General features: G+C 37.7%; 1 protein-coding gene across 3 annotated transcripts; it reads left to right on the top strand.

The window, feature by feature from the left end:
* Nucleotides 1–2293: 2293 nt before the first annotated feature.
* Nucleotides 2294–19282, top strand: zdhhc2 (zinc finger DHHC-type palmitoyltransferase 2). 3 transcript variants are annotated; one of them, XM_026918532.3, is made up of 13 exons: nt 2294–2590; nt 7751–7777; nt 8197–8291; nt 8685–8805; nt 8963–9032; nt 9129–9161; nt 10020–10140; nt 10764–10896; nt 12275–12401; nt 12489–12575; nt 12889–13004; nt 15515–15590; nt 16303–19282. In XM_026918532.3, the coding sequence occupies exons 1-12, from the start codon at nt 2464–2466 to the stop codon at nt 15553–15555; spliced, it is 1098 nt and encodes a 365-aa protein (XP_026774333.1). In that variant the 5' UTR covers nt 2294–2463; the 3' UTR covers nt 15556–15590; nt 16303–19282. The 3 variants fall into 3 exon arrangements, with proteins under 3 accessions (XP_026774333.1, XP_026774334.1, XP_026774335.1); XM_026918533.3 differs by having other exon boundaries at nt 8200–8291; XM_026918534.3 differs by lacking the exon at nt 2294–2590 and adding an exon at nt 2639–2735.
* The last annotated feature ends 11 nt before the right edge of the window (nt 19283–19293 follow it).

Genomic DNA, 19293 nt, shown 5'->3' on the forward strand with positions numbered 1-19293 from the left:
TATTCAAAATGAGAATAATTCACAGAGGATTTGTGTCTGTAACTGAATCTCCATCTGATTATTTTGTAATATAAGTATATAGTTTGGTATAAATTGTAACTTGTTTATGAGAGGTCCTGAGAAATACAAATATGCCCCTTACAAAATATTATCCATTGCACTGGACAATTTCATTAAAGGCTGCTTTGTTTTTTAGGTCCCTATATTTAGGTCTCATGTTGCAGTTAGTGTACAGCTCATAATTAAGACTGTATTAAAGGAAAAGGTGGCAGGTTGGAGCAGTGGGTAGCATTGGCATCTCACAGTTCCAGGGTCCTGGATTCGATCCTGAGCTCAGGTTACTGTCTGTTTGGAAGTTTTGCATGTTCCCCATGTGTCCTCTTGGGTTTCTTCCAGATTCCCTGGTTTTCCATTAACCTCCAAAAACATACCGGTAGGTGGATTGGCTATTCTAACTGTAAATGAGTGTGAAAATGGGTGTGTGTGATGCCCTGTGTTGGAAATGTGTATCCCTGTCTTGTGTCTAGTGTTTCCAGGATAGGCTCCGGATCTACCATGACCCTGACCAGGACAATATTTTCGAACTGTTTGTGTGGTGAGTGCAGATGCACTGATGTTTCCCTGGTGAAAACTTACAATATTTGACTGTGTGTGGCATACACTGGCAATATGTTGGCTATTCTGCAAGGGAGTTGACTGACTCCGGGTGGTCCTCACTCCTTGTGGTGGGACACTTAGCTATCAGGCAACTCTCTACCAGCTTAGCTTGTACATGTAATCAGGTGTGGTTGGTACAATCTACTCTGCCAGATGTGCAAATCAGACCTGTAGAATATGCTTTGGGCTTGCTGCCAAAGAAACCTTGCATAGGATGGTACATATTATATACCATATAATATATACCTTAGGACATCAGTTTTAAAAGCTGTCACTCTGTCTCAAGACTTTTGTTCCCTCTTGAACAGATGTGCTATAGACAAGGTACATCCCATTGTTCAGAACAGAACATCAGTTTCCATCCAGGGATGGACCAATCCCTGAAGACTCTCTAGATGCAGGCTGGCACATGCAGTATTGGAGCCTGTTGAGGATGCTTAGTGATCCCTCTGGGTTTTCTGGTACTGTAAACATTCCAGAAGTGGGTCATCAGCCTGCAGTTGGACCCCAAACACCATGGAATGAAATGTGTCCTGGTTTCAGTGAAAGGAGCCCAAGGTATTGACTCACTGGTGGTGTAGAACACTCCAAACAGTCGGATTGGGAACGCTGCCCTAATGGAGATAGATAATCACCACAAATGCCTCCCTAAAATGCTGGGGGTCTGTGTGGTGCTACAGGCGTATACCACCCCCCAAACACTCACACACACACACATTTCAAGTGTAAGATCCGAACACATTAACTAGCTGGAAGACATGGCCCTGAAGTAACTTTTTGAATGAATACAAATTGATTTAGCAGTAAATCTGTTTTCTACTGTTTCTATTAGCATTATCATTCATTTGTAACAAGTATTCACTTCTAAAATGCTAAAAAAAATTATTGATATAGCACTATAAAGCGAATCGAAGAAAAAGAAAGAGCAAAGACTATAATAAAAAGACCTGTGCTGAAAAAAACAATAGAAACCTTCATAGAATTTGTAATGGTTTTAATGGTTATAACAGGAACTGTATTGCTTTTAGTGGAACCTGTAATGGACCCTGTGGGTATCTACTGGTAATCTGTTGCCTTCTACTGGTGGCATGTTATGTCTAGTGGACACCATTAAGGACCAATAATAGTAATGGTCATGGTTTTAATGGTTAGCTGATGGTTTGTAATGGTATTTGTAGTGGAAACCACTAGACTTTCTGTGGTTTCTACTGTTTTGTTTTCAGCAGGGACAATATATTCATGAAAACAAAGAACTAAGTTAAATTTGTGTGTTTTTTTTTTAAAATAAATTGATTACTACAGTCTTGGACTTGTGACTTTTGTGAATCTTCGTGTCTCTATTAGACCCTTAGTTTCCTGGGGAAGAAAAAAAAAAGTGTTTTTAATTTGTGCGCACAACGAGGCCAGGTCCAAACCTGCACACCACACTAGTAAACAGTATGTAAAATACTCCGCGCACTCTTTAGTACAGTAGTGTTTAGTACAGTAGTGTTTAGTACAGAAGTGTTTAGTACAGTAGCGCGCGATTTTGGCCGTAGACTGGTCTGCGCCTCATGGGCGTCATGGTAACTTGGCGAGAAGGAGGCGGGGCCGTTATGGCTCGCCGTGCGCGCACGCACACTCACACACTCAGACACACCGCGCGCGCGCGCGCGCACACACACACACACAGGACGAAATGACTGTGCGCGGGGCTGGAGGAAGCGGGCGCATGTCCGCTGTTTACGAGCATCCACTGTCCTGACGGATCGAAAGAGCTCGGCGTTTTTGTTTTGGCATGTTTGGGTCAGAGAGCGGAGCTGAAACATGGCGCCGTCGGGCTCGCGCAGCGCCAAGCGGAAGTGTCAGCGAGTAGTGCACTGGATCCCCGTGCTGTTCGTGTGCGCGCTCGTGGCGTGGTCCTACTACGCGTATGTGGTCCAGCTCTGCGTAGGTAAGGGCGGATCGCCTGAGATCTCGGTGAACCTGAGCCGTGTTAGGAGGCGCGTGTCTTGTGCTTTGCATGTTTCATCTAAACCTGTCACTGCTTTGATTAATGAGAAACCTAACCATGTTGTTGCAAGTGCATTTACTTGAAGGTTAGTGGTTAGGACATTGAGATGTTAATATATTCATTGGGAAAACAGCCAAGAGCTCGGATGTGATTATGAAGGTGTCAGGGAGCTAAAGCACTACAGCAGTCACACTTCTACAAGGGAGACAAGTTGATGCTTAACAATGTTTGAGAGAAATAGAGGATGGATTTATTTTAATCAGGATTTAATTTCCTGATCCAATCTGTAGTTAGTATTATAACACAGTTGTGTGTGTGTGTGTGTTTTTAATAAAACATAACTGATTGCTAAGTTGCACAGTGTCAGCTTAGTGGCCACTCCATTTGTTATTGTGTTAGAGATGTCACAAGTTCATCACCATGGACAGTCAGGTAATTGAGGACTGTGTTGATTCCACTCTGCTTTGGTTTCTGAAGAGATAGAGATTCAGAACAACTGGATTCAAGCTCCAAGGCTTTCGGTTCAGTTTGAAAAGCGAGAGAAATGTCCATGGCTAAAACGTGGTGAAGCCAGAGGTTAGTTTAAGGGAGGTATAGAGGCCGAGAGCATAGCCCCAACTGCTGCTCATGCTCCTGCTCCTGCTCCTTCTGTGCTGATTGAGACCAGCATTTATGCTGAACTGCAGACAGACAGTCTACACTGACAGTCTCTTTTTTGTTGGCACTCAAACTCCCTGTGGCCCCAGGACAAGATAAATAAAATAAGCAAAGATGTAATAAAATTACCAGCCTACAGAGGTGTATTACATTAGAGCTAGTACATCATCTTGAAGGGTGCTTTGGGATGTTTTACCAGTTGAATGTAAGATTAGGTTAATGACTCTTACTCACTCTAATGTCCACCAGCCAGGAGGTTCCAACATAATTTACTACAAATAAATAAGCTTTTTTTTTTTTTTTTTTGGTGTTGAACTGTCCTCTGTGAGTGTTACTATCAAGCAGAAGGTAGAGGCTGACTCATGCATGAGGCAGCATGTGGCCTACACCAGATACAACAGAACTTTTTATGAGTGTGTGATCAGCTGATTAAATGTCTCAGAGCTAATCCCATTGCCAGAGAACTAATCTCCTGCTTGACCTGTTTTTTTTGTTTTTTTTCCTTTGGTCATACACTTTTTTGCTCCTACAGTAATCAAATTCTTCATTTTCTGGATGTGGTCCAGTTTGTTACACAGTTTGTTTTTCAACTAGTATATTTTGCAGCTATTAGATTCATGTAAGCTGCTGGATGATATATGTTAGTGCAACGGATATGGGTAGTTTAAATGAAAAATATTAGTGTTCCCTAGAAAAAAGCAAGATCTTTTTAGGAAAAAACACAACAGGATATAAGTGGAATTGTTTTACAGCTTATGAATAACCCAATATTTGGCTTCTTTGGGAGAGAATTCCAACCACACTGAATCAGAAAACAACCAGAAAGGCAAATTAGGCATATGAGAATTGAAAGGTTTGCAGCAATGGCTATGAAGCTTTTTGCAAGAGCATACAGTGGGTTCAGAATGTGTCCAGACCCCTTCACGTTTTGGGCAATTTATTGTTTTATAGATTTAGTTCAAATTTGATTTAATTTTTTTCTTTTTTGGCCAATTATTCATAATGACAAAGCAAAAATATGTTTTTTTTTTTCCAGAAACAAAGACTGAAATATCACTTTTATTTAAGCATCCAGACTCTAGGCTAACACACTCCAAATTGAGCTCAGGTGCATCCTGTTTGCTTTAATTATCTTGAGACTTCTGTAGAACATGACTGAAGCCCACCTGTGGCACATTTAATTGATTGGACAGGATTTAGAAAGGCATACATTTGTGTCTGTAAGGTCCCACAATTCACAGTGCATGTCAGGCCAAAAACAAAGTCATGAAGTCCAAGGAACTCACTGTAGATGTCCATGATCAAATTGCATTGTGACCTAGCCCTGGGCAAGGGTTTAAAACCATTTCTAAAGCTTCGAATGTCCCCAGGAGCACAGTTGGCTCCATCATTGTTAAATGGATGAGGTTTGAAACCACCAGGACTCTTCCAAGTTCTACATCTGGTGAAAAACCAAGTATTGCTCATCAACTGGCTAATACATTCCCTACAGTGAAGCATGATGGTGGCAGCATCAGGCAGTGAGGGAGGGGAAGAATTCAAGGAAGAATGCAGCTAAATACAGAGAGGTCATTGAAGAAACCCTGCTCTACAGTCCACATGAGATGAAAGTTCACCTTTCAGCATGACAGCCTGAAGCATTCAGCCAAGACAACGCTTCGGAGACAAGTCGCCATAAGGTAGTGGCTTCAGGACCGGTCTCAGAATGTCCTTGAGTGGCCTAGCCAAAGCCCAGTCTTGACCCCAATAGCATATATGTGGTCAGACATGAAGATGGCAATTCACAGATGCTCCCCAACCACTATGATTGAACTTGTGGAGATCTGCCAGGAAGAATAGGAGAAACTGCCAAAATCCAGTTGTGCAAAGCTTATAGAGACTTAAGAAGAAGTAGCAGACTCAAAGGTGTAATTGCTACCAAAGATGCTTCCACAAAGTACTGAACAAAGGGTGTGAATCAAATTCAAATTCAAATTTCTGCGTGTCATTATGGGATATTGCATATAGAGTAGTGGACAGTGTTTATGTGATGCAGGTTTCATTTTATCTCTCACCCCATAAACTCAGCTCTCTTTCCCCCTCCCTCACCCCACACTCAGCTCTCTTTGTCTCTGTCTCACCTCCACACTCTCAGCTCTGTCTCCCTTGCTCTCCCCTACACTCTTTCATTCATTTAATTTAATGAATTAAAATTCATTAACACTATGGTGCGCCACACAATTAATGGACACTTGACTGATTCTGAATACTTTAATCAAAGACCCCTCTCAAATAAGTAAATATTCTCTCTGATAATATTTGTAGAAATATTTTTATCTAGCCTATTAACTCCTAATGCTTAGCTGCATTCCCAGTGTACAGGCCTCCCAACCATGATATAGTCTAAATATAAACATTCGTTACCATAAGAAATCATGTTTTTTTTTTAGCTCTCATGAAGAGGAGAGCGATATGCTTGGTAGAGTGCAGTTGTTATAAACTGAGGCGGCTGAAAGTGCCACCACTTATTATACTGATATTTAAAATGCATTGCTTGACTACCTTATGAATAAATGGTCAAAAAGGACATGTGAAATGCTGAACTAATGAACGACAATGACAACTGTTTTGTTTAACCCATCAGTTCTGATCACTCTGGATATCCTCATGTGCTCTGCTGTTGCCCAAAGTGAGCAGAAAATGGGAGCATGCTAATATTAGGAGCTACTCAGACAGACAGATGAACTGACTACTAATGCAGCAGTTTGTCAGCTTCCTTACAATTACAGTTATTAGCTAGTTCATGGTGTAATTAATGTTCAAGCATTTTTAGGAAAGGACAATGTTTTACCAGCACCATCCAGCTTTTTTTTTTCTCCTGCTCTGTATTTATGCCACAGCCAAATTAGAAACAAGGCTTGTTCATTTCTCGAAATGGATTAATAAAAAATGTGTTTTTTATTTTTTATTTATTTATTTATTTATTTATTTATTTATTTTTAGATGGGACAAATTATACTTGGGCGGTCATCAGTATACCTGAGCATAGTGCCAGTGTATCATCTATGTATGAGAAACACTGCAATATGATTGGAATAGACTATACATTACAACAAGAAAGAATATTTTTGGCTCTAAATGAAGGTGAACCAGCATAAGATTCATAATATCCAGTCCCCTCTGAAAGTATTGGAACAGCAAGGCCAATTCTTTTTTTCATTTGCTATACACTTAAGACATTTGGGTTTGAGATCAAAAGATGAACATGAGATGATAGATAAGAATTTAAGCTTTAATCAACTGATATTTACATCTAGATGTGTTAAGCAACTTAGAACATGGCACCTTTTATTTGACCCTAAGTGATTTTCAAGTGATCAGAAATACTGGACCATGTGACTGACAGGTGCTTCTTGTTGCCCTGGCAACAATTGATCGTTTAAACCAACATGAAGACCAGAGAGCTGTCTATGGGAGAAATGCAACCCATTTTGAAGCTGAGAAAAGAGGAAAAATAGATCAGAGACATTGCACAAGCATTGGGCATAGACGATACAACAATTTGGAATGTACTGAAAAAGATAGAAACCACTGGTGTACTAACAACCAGACATCAAACAGGTCGGCCAATACTGTACATATGACAACTCTTGAATCTCTTGAAAGAGCTATGTGCAATTTGCAGGACCAAAATGATTAAATTCAATTATTATATTCTGTGTTAAGACCAATTCACACTTCCCAAACAAATGCCAACACCGAACAGCTCTTGGGGTCTGTGAGATTGGTGTGTTAACCCAGTTAAAAATTGTGTTGAAGTTTATAGGGACAGTATGTGAGTTTTGTTATAAACTGCCACTGTTGTCACTATGATTGCAGCTAAATCCTGTACCATGATACCAGAGTGTTAATGTTTGAACACTTTGACTAATTACCTTGTCAATACATGCATCTCACCTTGACTTTGCACAAGTCGAGTTAGCACGAGTAAAGAAAAGGCCTCTGTGTGAATGTGTACTGTACGTGAGGCGTGATCAGCAGCTCACTTCTGTGTTATGTAGGTTTCAGCATCAGCAACTGCTGCAGCTGGACAGCATCTGCTGTTGTTTTCTAATATTCTACATATACTATCATGCTCTTCATTTTCATATTTAGGTCAGATCTTTAAATTTTCCCTATTCAAAGCTTCTACAGTGAACCTTGTGTTGTTTTTAATAAGGTGCTTATGATGTTTCTTTCTAGTCCTGGATTTTACTAATGGCTTCTTTTGTATTACTGTTTTCATAAGTTAACCCAGAGGGTATGAAAAGAGTGCAGACAGATGATAAACTACAAGAATACAAGCTATTCATGCATGGTGATTGGGTTAGAGCTAGGCACCTTCAGCCAAAGCTCTTACAAAAATGTTTAATTATACCACATATTGGGTCTAACCTTTTTCTTTGTTTTTTATTCTTTACACAGAAACAATTGAAAACGTGGGAGAGAAAGGTAAGCAGGATGTTTTATAATGATGATGAGATATTTAGAATAGGTTTAATTGGGAAAGATAAGAAAATTAGAATGAGAAAATATGAGGGTTAGTCAAAGACTCGTTAAGCGCTGGAACACTTACACTGAACAAAATGGAGATTATGTTGAAAAATTAAACACTTTTGTGATACCTCTTTGCTATAGATGATGCAAAATAAAAAAGTAAGCTTTTCATTTGACTCCTTCATACAGTATCTCCACTTGTTCTTGCGTTCATCAGGAGGTATCACGTTTTAACCACTGAGTTGCCAGTTTATTAAATCTCACTTATGTGGTACCTCATATACTAGTAACAATATAAATATGTCATTTTACTAGCAATTACATATTATACTTAATAATCTGACAGGTCAGTATGAATGTTTTTTGTTTTTCAGTAGTTTACCTTGTGGCATATCATGTCTCCTTCATCATGTTTGTATGGTCATACTGGCAAACCATCTTCACCAAACCAATGAACCCGCTCAAAGAGGTATGTAAGGTTTTTTTTCCCAGCACCGATGTGATTTTTCAAGTAGCTATGTGTAATAGAAAAATAATAGTTATGACAAAACAGGAAAACATTTTTACTAGCAATTTCATCATACTTAAATGTCACTCTGGTATCAGTAATGTGTCGTACAGACGCTATATTTTGGAGAGCAGAATACCTCAAATACGTCTAAAATTGCTATACCGTTCCATACACAAACCATACAATGTCCAAGTGTGTGTTCATGTCTATAACGTGCAGTGTTCGAATTATTAAACAATATTTCATCCAATTTGTCACCAAAATCCCCGTGTGTCAGTGTAGACCACACTATTGCTTGTCAAGTAAAAATAGAAATCAGAGCATTGTGTTTTTTTTGTCTGGTATGCTCAGTTCCACCTGTCACACACTGACAAAGAACTGCTGAAGCAGGAGGATCGTGCTGAATCTCAACAAGAGATTCTGAGAAGAATAGCCAAAGATTTACCCATATCCACTCGCACAACGTCTGGAGGTGAGCTGTCATTGCAAGACATTCTTATTGCCAGGTGAACTGTGACCAAGAAATATTCTACACATGCAAGCCAAATAACAATGAGTGCACATATTTTTTTTTCCACTCAGTCTTTAGCAAATAAGCTATTCACTCTGTAGAAAAATTATCTCCATAGCTATTCGCTACTGCGATCGGTGCAATCTGGTGAAACCTGATCGATGTCATCACTGCTCCGTCTGTGATAAGTATGATTTTCTTTAATATAAAAATATTTGAAATTTTGTGAGACTGTGTCTTGTTGGTGTATCTTTTCAACAACATTACTTAATACTGTTTCACAGGTGCATCTTAAAGATGGATCACCACTGTCCTTGGTATGTAGTAACTTTGGATGTTAAACACAGAGGAAGCACAAAAAATGTATTTTGAAGAAAAAAAATGCATGATGCAGTAACATGAATGTGTAAATATTTAAGCAATATCACATGAGCAGCAGTGTGAATGTGAGTGCCATATTGCTTTTATACAACAGTTCTATAAATGAGAAATTAATATTGAGTAAGTGACATTTCAGACGTGATACCACCAAATGTTCTGCTTATTATTGCTCCATTTCGGAAATAGATCCCGAAGAAGCCACACTCACTTTATAGCACGTTGGCTAGCTGGCTAGCTGGCTAGCTAGCTCACATTGATTTGTACATTCCCGTTAAAAGGTGCTTCCTGTAAAATTGGCGTCCATTCTTCCTTTTTATCTTTATCTGACAAGCTTTCATTTTTAAGTCAAAAGTTATGTTCCTGAAAAATATAGTTTGCCATGTTCACTGATGATGTCGCTAACACTTGTGTAGTAATAGTTTTGAACTAGGAAGTGGAATTTTACATGGTGAACACAGACGAGCGGAGTGAGACGTACAGTGAGATGTCTCAGTGCGGTTATAGGAAATATAGGCACTTTTGGAACACTGCTCGACCAATCAAATTAGTGGACCGGGACTAACTGTTGTATAAAAAAGGAATAAACTTTGGCCAACTAAGAATGATATGCAAATCAGATAAGCTTGACTTAACCTTAAATATCAAAAGATTGTTCATTAAAATATAAATTTCAAATCAAAATGATTTTTGCTATATTTATACCTAAACATTATGAATAACCTGATATGCTGCAACACAAGACGCAAGTTTTTTACAGTCACATTTGTTTGTGTTTAAATGATGTCTTCTGACAGGGTGAACAACTGCGTGGGCTTTTCGAACTACAAGTTTTTTACACTTTTTCTTGCATACTCTTTGCTGTACTGCCTGTTTATCACTGCGACAGACCTGCAGTACTTTATTCAGTTTTGGACTGTAAGTATAACTGATTTCTTCTACAAGATGTCCTTCAGTTGAATGGGTAGCTTAGACAACATGATTAGATTTGAGTTCAAAAGAGATTTTAAAAAATCTCTTAAAGCATGATGGTGTTAGAATAACCCACTCTTTTCACTCAGAATGCTTTCAGAGAAGGTCTTTTACTATTCACTCTTAATTTACAATACTTTAGGAAAGTGGTGCACAGAACACCTAGCATTGTCTCAATGTTGATGATGCTTGTTTTCATCTTAATACATTTGTATTTTCCTGCAAGGTGGATGGTAAAACACACGAGCGACTTAAACAATACTGGGTAGGAATTACTGGGTCAAACAGTCAGTGACTGATGTGCACTGATTAATGAATAAGCTTCTGATAGACTCCTGTAGTAGCCTTAGCTGCAGAGCGTTTAGAGAATTGTAGAGTTACTAGTACAGTGATTGTTAGTCATTATAGAGCTGTGTTAGCTGTTGAAATAGAAAACATGCTCTGGTGGGTTATAGTTTTGCTGCTTACAGTTTCCATAAGTTTCCATTCCATTCAATTTTCCTTAATCCATAAGTTGTGGTATATGCTGTAATTGGGATTCCTTTTCATGGCTTCATGTCTGTTCTCAGAATGGCCTGCCAGACACTCAAGCCAAGTTCCATATTATGTTCCTGTTCTTTGCCGCCTCCATGTTCTCAGTCAGTCTGGCTTCACTGTTTGCTTATCACTGCTGGCTGATTTGCAAAAATAGATCTACCCTGGGTAAGTGACTTGACCTTAAACATCAAATTATTCTAATTTTTTAATCAAATAGCTGTTGATGATCTCGAGAGGTTTTGAGAATTTATTGCTTTACTATCTGTTGAAGTCTGCTTAGGTGTGATGTTTATCAGGTTACTCATGTGTGATTGCTAACCAACAGTTTTCATGATCATTATTTACCCAGGTGGTGATAGAGCTTTCACTCATATGCAAAGACTAAATGCATTATAACAATCAATTTAGAAGCACTTCAGCTCTAATACATCTTAACTGGGGCTTTAATAATATATATTTTAAGAATATTTTCATAATTTTAGAACACATAAAAATGTTTGCTTGAGTGTGTACCTAAAATCGATTCTTGGATGGTTTATTTGGAGTAACATCAATGCAGGATTGTTTACATTATGACAAATTCATTCTGAATCATGTCTCAATTGTGCAATTTTATTAATTTTCTGTCTGTAAATGAAAGTTAACATAAATTCTCATTTTTGTTTGCATCAATGCTGTTTAGTGGTTTAGATGAAGTCTTTCAGTTAAAGCTACTTACTTATAAAGAAATAATTCAGTTTTTGAGTGTTTGTGTTTTTAATTTCTTCACTCAGTTTATCTAGAAGACCTTATATTTTATCTTCAGACCACAACATATCATTTCCTGCCACTGTGAATTAGGAAGTGACACTTTGTGTGAAACACACTTGAGGTTCCAGACCACAGGTTTTAGTTGTACCAGCAATCGTTTTTCAAAAAAACATTTTTTAAAAAAAGCTTTTGATACATGAACAAACATAACACCATGCAATCGGACTGAGGTTTGGAAAAAAGTGCAAGCATGAAAATGTAATAAGACTCTAAATCAGTTCAACAGGGCTTAGAGAGTTGCTTAGAGTGGGTCTTTAAGATGCTCTTCGAGCACCAGTAGAGTTTATAAGCATGCCCCCATTGATTTCCCTTCTGAACTCAGAGGTGTGAATCGCAGACTTGAGCTCTTAGGTTGACTCGATCCCTCAGGCCTGTAAGTGTTCATCTAACAAACTTGAGTTAATAAAGTATTTAAATGGCCCTTATGATGGTGACAAGAATTCCCCCAGTGGCGAGGGGAGGTCAGTAAGGGCATGCTAAATATCAGTATTAGGATACAGCTGCTGTTACAAAGTATAGATTAAGGGGTGAAGTAAAGGGACAAAAATGGAGACAGTTATGGACGTCTGCTGTTGACTGCACTCTTACAGATGTTGCCTTACATGTAGACATAGAGGCAGTGATGTAGGACATCAAGTGTTGTAATGATAATGATAAATGTTGAAGTTGTTCATTTGCATTTATTTTTCATATTTAAGGTAATTTTTTCCCCCAAAATAACTTCCATCCTCAGAGGTCTTCCGTGCACCTGCCTTCCTTCATGGAGCCGACAAAAATGGCTTCAGTCTCGGAGTAAGCAAGAACTTCCGCCAAGTCTTCGGGGATGAAAAGAAATATTGGCTTTTGCCTGTTTTTTCCAGGTATCTCAGCTTGCACATCATCGTTGCACATATAACTTGGCTCAGGAAGATTCTAAAAGATATTGGGTTTCTTTGTGGTGATTTTAGCCAAGGCGATGGATGTTCCTTCCCCACATGTCTCGTGAACCCCGACCCAGAACAGCCTGCCTCACCATCTGGACATGCTGCCAAAAGGTCCATTTCTATGTATCAATGATCAAGATCAGTGGATTGTTGACTGTGACTTTTGCCTTTCATTTTAATCTCAAAAAAATTAAAAAAAACAAGACATGGGCTTCACAAAACAAGATCTTCAAGTAGAACATCTGGTCTCTAACAGTGCAGGCCAGATATTTCTGATTCTATTACAATATTGATATTTAAATACAGCAGTGTATAAAGTACACAATCCACACTCAGACATACACACTTGTTTACACTATTTTTTATGACACTGACACAAATATGACAAAAATCATATTTTTGTCTCATTTTTGTTGATTGCTAGTGATGGAGAAATCCATCATTTTCCTGCTAAACCTCTGAGAGAATCTCAAAGCCGACTGCTGAGCAATGGACAGACTTGGACTGAGAGTGATGAGAGAGAGGAACAAGACAGAGAAGGTGGGTTTATATATAAATCAGTTTGACAGGGCTTATAGAGTTGCTTAGAGTATATATATATATATATATATATATATATATATATATATATATATATATATATATATATATATATATATAATATGTAATATAAAGAAAGGCAGAGCTGAATTTGGGTACCAATACCAAGTGGTGCTGGTATTCAGAGGTACTACAAGCAGCCAAAGTATGAATAATACAAGCCAATAAAGCTTGCAGTAGATGTGCAGTTAAATAATAGTTCCAAACTCCATGATTATTGCCATCATCAGCAAAAATTAGTGTACAACAAAGTAAATGACACAGACTTAGTGATTTTGTTCTCTGCAAAATCTTGGTTTCAAAATTGTTGGCACCCTTACAATTAATATGTGGTTAAGCCTTTATGTCTAACAAGGTTGATGACACTTGTAGAGGGATTTTATAGACCATGTATTTTATCTGGGATTTTCTAAAACATTGATTTTGTTTCTGCAGCAATCTACAGTCCCCTCTGAAAGTATTGGAACAGCAAGCCCAATTGTTTTGGTTTTGCTATACACTGAAGACATTTGGGTTTGAGATCAAAAGATAAATACGAGATGATAGATCAGAATTTCAGCTCTCATTTCCTGATATTTACATCTAGATGTGCTAAACGACTTTGACCCCACCCATTTTTCAAGTGATCAAAATATAGGAACATATGACTGACAGGAGTTTCTTGTTGCCCAGGTGTGCCCTGTTAGATTGAACTTTAATAACTCTGAATGTCTATTCTTGGTTTGAGCCCTGGGTTTCACCTGTGAAGACTGCATCTGCTGTTAAAAAGGATAAACCAACATGAAGACCAGAGAGCTGTCTATAGGAGAAAAGCAAGCCATTTTGAAGCTGAGAAAAGAGGGAAAATCGATCAGAGCCATTGCACAAGCATTTGGCATAGCCAGTACAAAAATTTGGAATGTCCTGGGGAAAAAAAGAAGCAATTGGTGTACAAACAACCAGACATCGAACAGGAAAACGACAGCAGTTGACGACATTGTGAAACATTGTGAAAGCTCTAAAGAAAACCCCAAAAACAACTGAAACCAAGATTAACCTCTACCAAAGTGATGGAAAGGCCAAAGTGTGGAGAAAGAAAGGATCTGCTCATGATCCAAAACATAGAAGCTCATCGATCAAGCACGGTGGAGGTAGTGTCATGACTTGGGCTTGCATGGATGCTTCTGGAACGGGTTCACTAATCTTTATTGATGATGATGATGATGATAATGATGATGATGACGGTGGCAGCAGAATGAATTCAGAAGTCTACAGAAACATTCTGTCTGCCAATTTACAGAGAAATATGTCCAATATAATTTGGGAGGAATTTCATCATGCAGCAAGACAATGACCCAAAACACACTGCCAACACAACAAAGGACTTCATCAGGGGGAAAAAACTGGAAGGATTTAGACTGGCCAAGTCAATCACCAGACCTTAAACCAAATTAGCATGCATTTCAGCTCCTGAAGAGGAGACTGAAGGGAGAAACCCCCCAAAACCAACAACAACTGAGAGAAGCTGTGCTACAAGCCTGGAAAAGCCTCCCAAAAGAAGAATGCACAGTTTGGTGATGTCAGTGGGTCATGACTTGATGCAGTTATTGCAAGCAAGGGATATGCAATCAAATATTAAGTGTTATTTACTTTAATATACTTTTAATCTGTTTCTATACTTTCCTGTGCTGACCTAAAAATTGGGTGGTCTGACATCAAAGGTGCAATGTTCTAAGTTGTTTCACACATCTAGATGTAAATATCAGGAAATGAATGCTGAAATTCTGATCTATTGTTCTCATATTCATCTTTTGATCTCAAACCCAAATGTCTTCTGTGTATAGCAAAAACAAAAGAATTGGCCTTTCCATTCTTGTACTTTGGGGGGAACTGTATGTGTTGATCGTCTTGTTGAAAGGTCCATCTACAGCCAAGTCTAAAGACCTTGGACAGACAATCAGGTTTAGGGTTGAAATATCTTAGTACTTAGTGGAATTTGTGGTGCCATCAATATAATCCACCCCAATGCCCCAAAACAAGTTTCATTTTGGTCTCATTTGACAGAATTCCTGGAATGCTTATATTTGTAGGCTTATATTGCTGTATCAGATCATGAGATTAGATATTTAATAATAAAGATTTGAGTGTGAAGCATATAATAAAACTTAGCGGACACAAATAATAATTCTATAAATGCTAATCTAGGTCAAGCCACAGGCTGTACTTAAGGATACATGAGGGTGGTTTTTATTGAAACAAAGTATGTTTTGTTGTCAGCATTGTCATATGATTTGGTGCTTTGAGTACATGTTGTACATGTGATGTTATTAAGGAAACTGTTTGTGGTTTTTTAGGCTGATCACCTGATCTTATGACTGATCACACAACACATAGCAGACTGTAGGGTAGATGGTGTTTTGAAACATTATGCTTCTTTATTTTCTCAGTGTTTATCTTGTCATTCTGAACAGGAGCAAGCAACCCGGCCATGAGTATAGAGAAAGAAACATAGTTGGGTCACAGTGCTGACTTGTTTAAGGAAACAAGGTTTGTCTTTTCATGCTTTTTTTTTTGTACTGTATGAAATATGATATGACATTTGTCACAAAATAAGTAAATAAAATTTCTTTTTATTATCTCTGCATATACAAGAAAGGTAATGCCAAAGAAGCAGAACTTTGTCATCTACAAAATGTTTAAACATTTGTAATATACAGTGGGGTTCAAAAGTCTGAGAGCACTAGTGAAAATGCTTCTATATTGCATGCGTTTCGTACACCAATTTTCATTACAAATTATATTATGGGCAACAACTTGGTGAAAAGTAGAATCTTTGAAATATTTATGAATTCATGAATTTCAGAGTTAGTATTTGGGTATGTTCCCTTTTTGCTTTAATGACAGTGTGCACTCCAGCTGGCACTCGCACTCCATTTTAGATCAAATCCATCAGAGTGTCATCTGAGCACATGCTTCAGTACAGGAGATTAGGCAGGAGGAAAATCTGACCTTTTGTACAAAGCATGGTCAATATCACTAATTTGCTTACATTTAAATACGGACCTAGAAATAGTGCAGAATCGTGAATATTTAATGTTCAAGATATTGAACATTTACGTTTTTGTTTTAAAATATTTCCAAATTCTAAAACCTTCTGTTTATTTCCAATTTTAAAGAAAAAAAATTCCAGATTTTCAGTGTGGTCTCAGACTTTTGGAACCCACTGTACATTTGTGGCCTTTCTCACTTTCTCTATCAGATCCCTGTGTGTTCTCTGTGGAACAATGAAGAAACTTCCTTGTGCTGCAGGGAGGCTTCTGCTGCAGGAAACAGCCACTATCCAGTGGGTTTCCATGTAATTGCTTGGCCTGGGTGCTTCATATTAAAAGCTGACTGTGCAGTGTTACCGGAGTGTCTATATTCATTAGGATTGTTACAGTCCTTTGTACAATGTATGGAGATTTTGTGTGTATTCTGTGCCTAAATATACACAGGAAAAGGTGCACTCTGAGTGACATCAAATAATCAAGTGATTATTTACAGCTAATGCCTTGTTTATACCTTGTGAATTTGTTTGAGGCTAACTTTAATATGAATTTGGGATGAAACTTTGTGGTTTTGTGCATGCCGTGTGGTGCATATGTATGTTCCTGAAAGTTATGAAGAAAACTTTTTGAAAAACCTGAGGAAGTCTAATGCCTAATTGGTGTCATGAATTGCTGAAAATATGTAGCAAAGTCCCATCAAATGGTACTCTTTTTCAATGCTTCAGTTGTTTGCATGTTTAGGCAGACATTTGTATTTTTATTGATGTACACATTATGATGATAACCATGTTTCATTGACCCTATATCTCACTCATAATTCTCAAACTCTTCAGTAGAGAAGATATATTGCAGTCTTGAAATATTGTGTGTAATGCATTAACTTTTCACATATTGGAACATCAACACACTCCATTTGTGTGCAGGACCAAATGAACAGGTTTTAAATCCACTAAAGGAAATGAAGTACACATGAAACCAGTGAAATGCTTTTGCCCTCATAAGCACAGAAAGAGAAAATGTTAGCGCTTTTGCACTTCAGACTAGTCAATATGTGAATACCTTTAAAGCTGCTTGCCCCTTTTGACAGTGTAATTAACAGTGCAATGCATTAAGAATACATTTAGAAAATATAGGTCTGTTGTGATTTGCAATTACGGTAAACGATAAAAAAATTTGTTGTTTCCTTTAGAAAAAGAACCAAAAATGAGGTTTAGTGGGTTGAGATATGAGCATTTATAAGATTGTATATACAAAACCATATGCGGTATATGTGGACACCATTTTGAAAACTGTTTATACAATTACCACATAATTTGCAAAAAAAAACCTTTTTGTGGTTTTGGACAAAGGCACCAAATTTATTCAAATGATCAGCGTGCCTACTGTAATGATAATCCATCATGCATGAAAAACATGTGATGTGCCACACTTTGAAGAGCAGAGAATCTGTTTTGTGTCTAAATATCATGTTGTGCACATACAGTGCCCTGCAGAATTATTGGCACCTTTCTCAGACATAATGAGACACTTTTTTTTTTTTTAATCTTTGTTCTAACAAAAAATCATGCTCATTAGTTTAAAATAGTATTTTCTCTCAAAAATAAATATGGCAAAAAATTATTGACACCCCAGTGAATATTTTACATACAGTATATGCAAACAATATTGTCGTTCTTTAAAAAGTTATTTTGCATTTTCTGGCAGTCCCCAGGAAAGCTGTTTTCTCTTTAACCATGCCCTGTTTCCCTGGGGTCTAAATATGAGGTTGCACACATATAAAATTACTTTGTCATCCTTTACCATGGAACAAACAAACTATTTTCAACACAGAGACAGATGATTGTTGCATAAATCAGATAATAGATATAAAATACATAAGTAGTTTAAAAATACAATTAAGCACAATTGAGGTAATAACAAAAAGTTTCTGAAACAGTCGGAAAGTTTCCGAGAAATTAGACTCATAAGCACAGTCCCTCTACACAATGAGGAGGAAGGTGAAGGAAGAAAAAAGATTGCAGAGTGCAAATTCAGTTTTAGAATTGCACATTTTTTTTTTTTTTTTTTTTTGCGGTTGTCAAGTATCAGAGTCAACTGTTAAGTGCCACTTTCACAACAACAAGCTATTTGGAATCACTCCAATAAAGTAGCAGTAGCATTTGCCTGAATAAAATGCAGCACCTGAACTTCACCAATCCTCATTAGGAATACAGTTGCCATCATGTGCTGTGGTCAGATGAAGGTGATGCATTGGAGCTGTTTTGCAGCTGGAGGTCCAGAGCTCTTGTAAAGATTGATGGAATCATGATAGTACCAGGATATTTCAACTCAAAATCTGGTTGCCTCTGCCAGGAGCTTCAGACTTGGCTAAAGAGCTTTCAGCAAGATATATATACAAACCTCCAAATGAAGACAGATATACGTAAAGAAACACACCATCAATGTTTTGCACAGACCTTCTCTTTGACCACCATCTTTGAACCCAACTGAAAACTGTAGTCTGAATTGAAGAGGACACCTTACGTGCACAAACCTAAGAATATAAAGGAGCTTCTTCTGCATGGAGGAGTGGACAAAGATCCCTCTACAATCTCTCCAACCTTGTCAGACAATACAGCAGGAAGAGACTTAATCCTTTTATTCTGACCAGGGCAGGCATAAAATATTAATTCATTTTAAACCAGTGTTTTGTGTAAAAAAAAAAATTGCACTACTACTTATTGCATGTTGTTTTTCTTTTTTATCTATCTATCTATCTACATATATGTATAAATTGCTAATTTTCATGAAGATTGGCAATAATTCTATAGGGCACTGTACACATTTTTCTGCTTTATTGTTCAGTCTTTCACTGACCTATTACATCTGGGTAATCTTGTATTTTTACACTATACTGATATGAAAATCAGACATGCCAAGACCTTCTAAATGTGCTGCAGTGTTTTTTATGTGCCTGTTTACAATCATAGAAAGAGTAGTGCTTCAACATATCACTGACCAACAGACTATGCGATACAGCGTAAGCCATAAGCTGTGGCATGAGTTTAACTTCTGGTTCTTTGTTATCGAGGCTATTTACTAAGCTACACGACTTATGGTTTCATGGACGATCACTTCCTAATGATTTGCCTATAAAATACCTGGATGAATGTGTTCAGCTAAAATAATAAAGCCATTGTTTTATGTACTGTACATGTGGTGTT

This window comes from Pangasianodon hypophthalmus, chromosome 7 (genome assembly GCF_027358585.1).
Source record: "Pangasianodon hypophthalmus isolate fPanHyp1 chromosome 7, fPanHyp1.pri, whole genome shotgun sequence".
Taxonomy (NCBI): Eukaryota; Metazoa; Chordata; class Actinopteri; order Siluriformes; family Pangasiidae; genus Pangasianodon; species Pangasianodon hypophthalmus.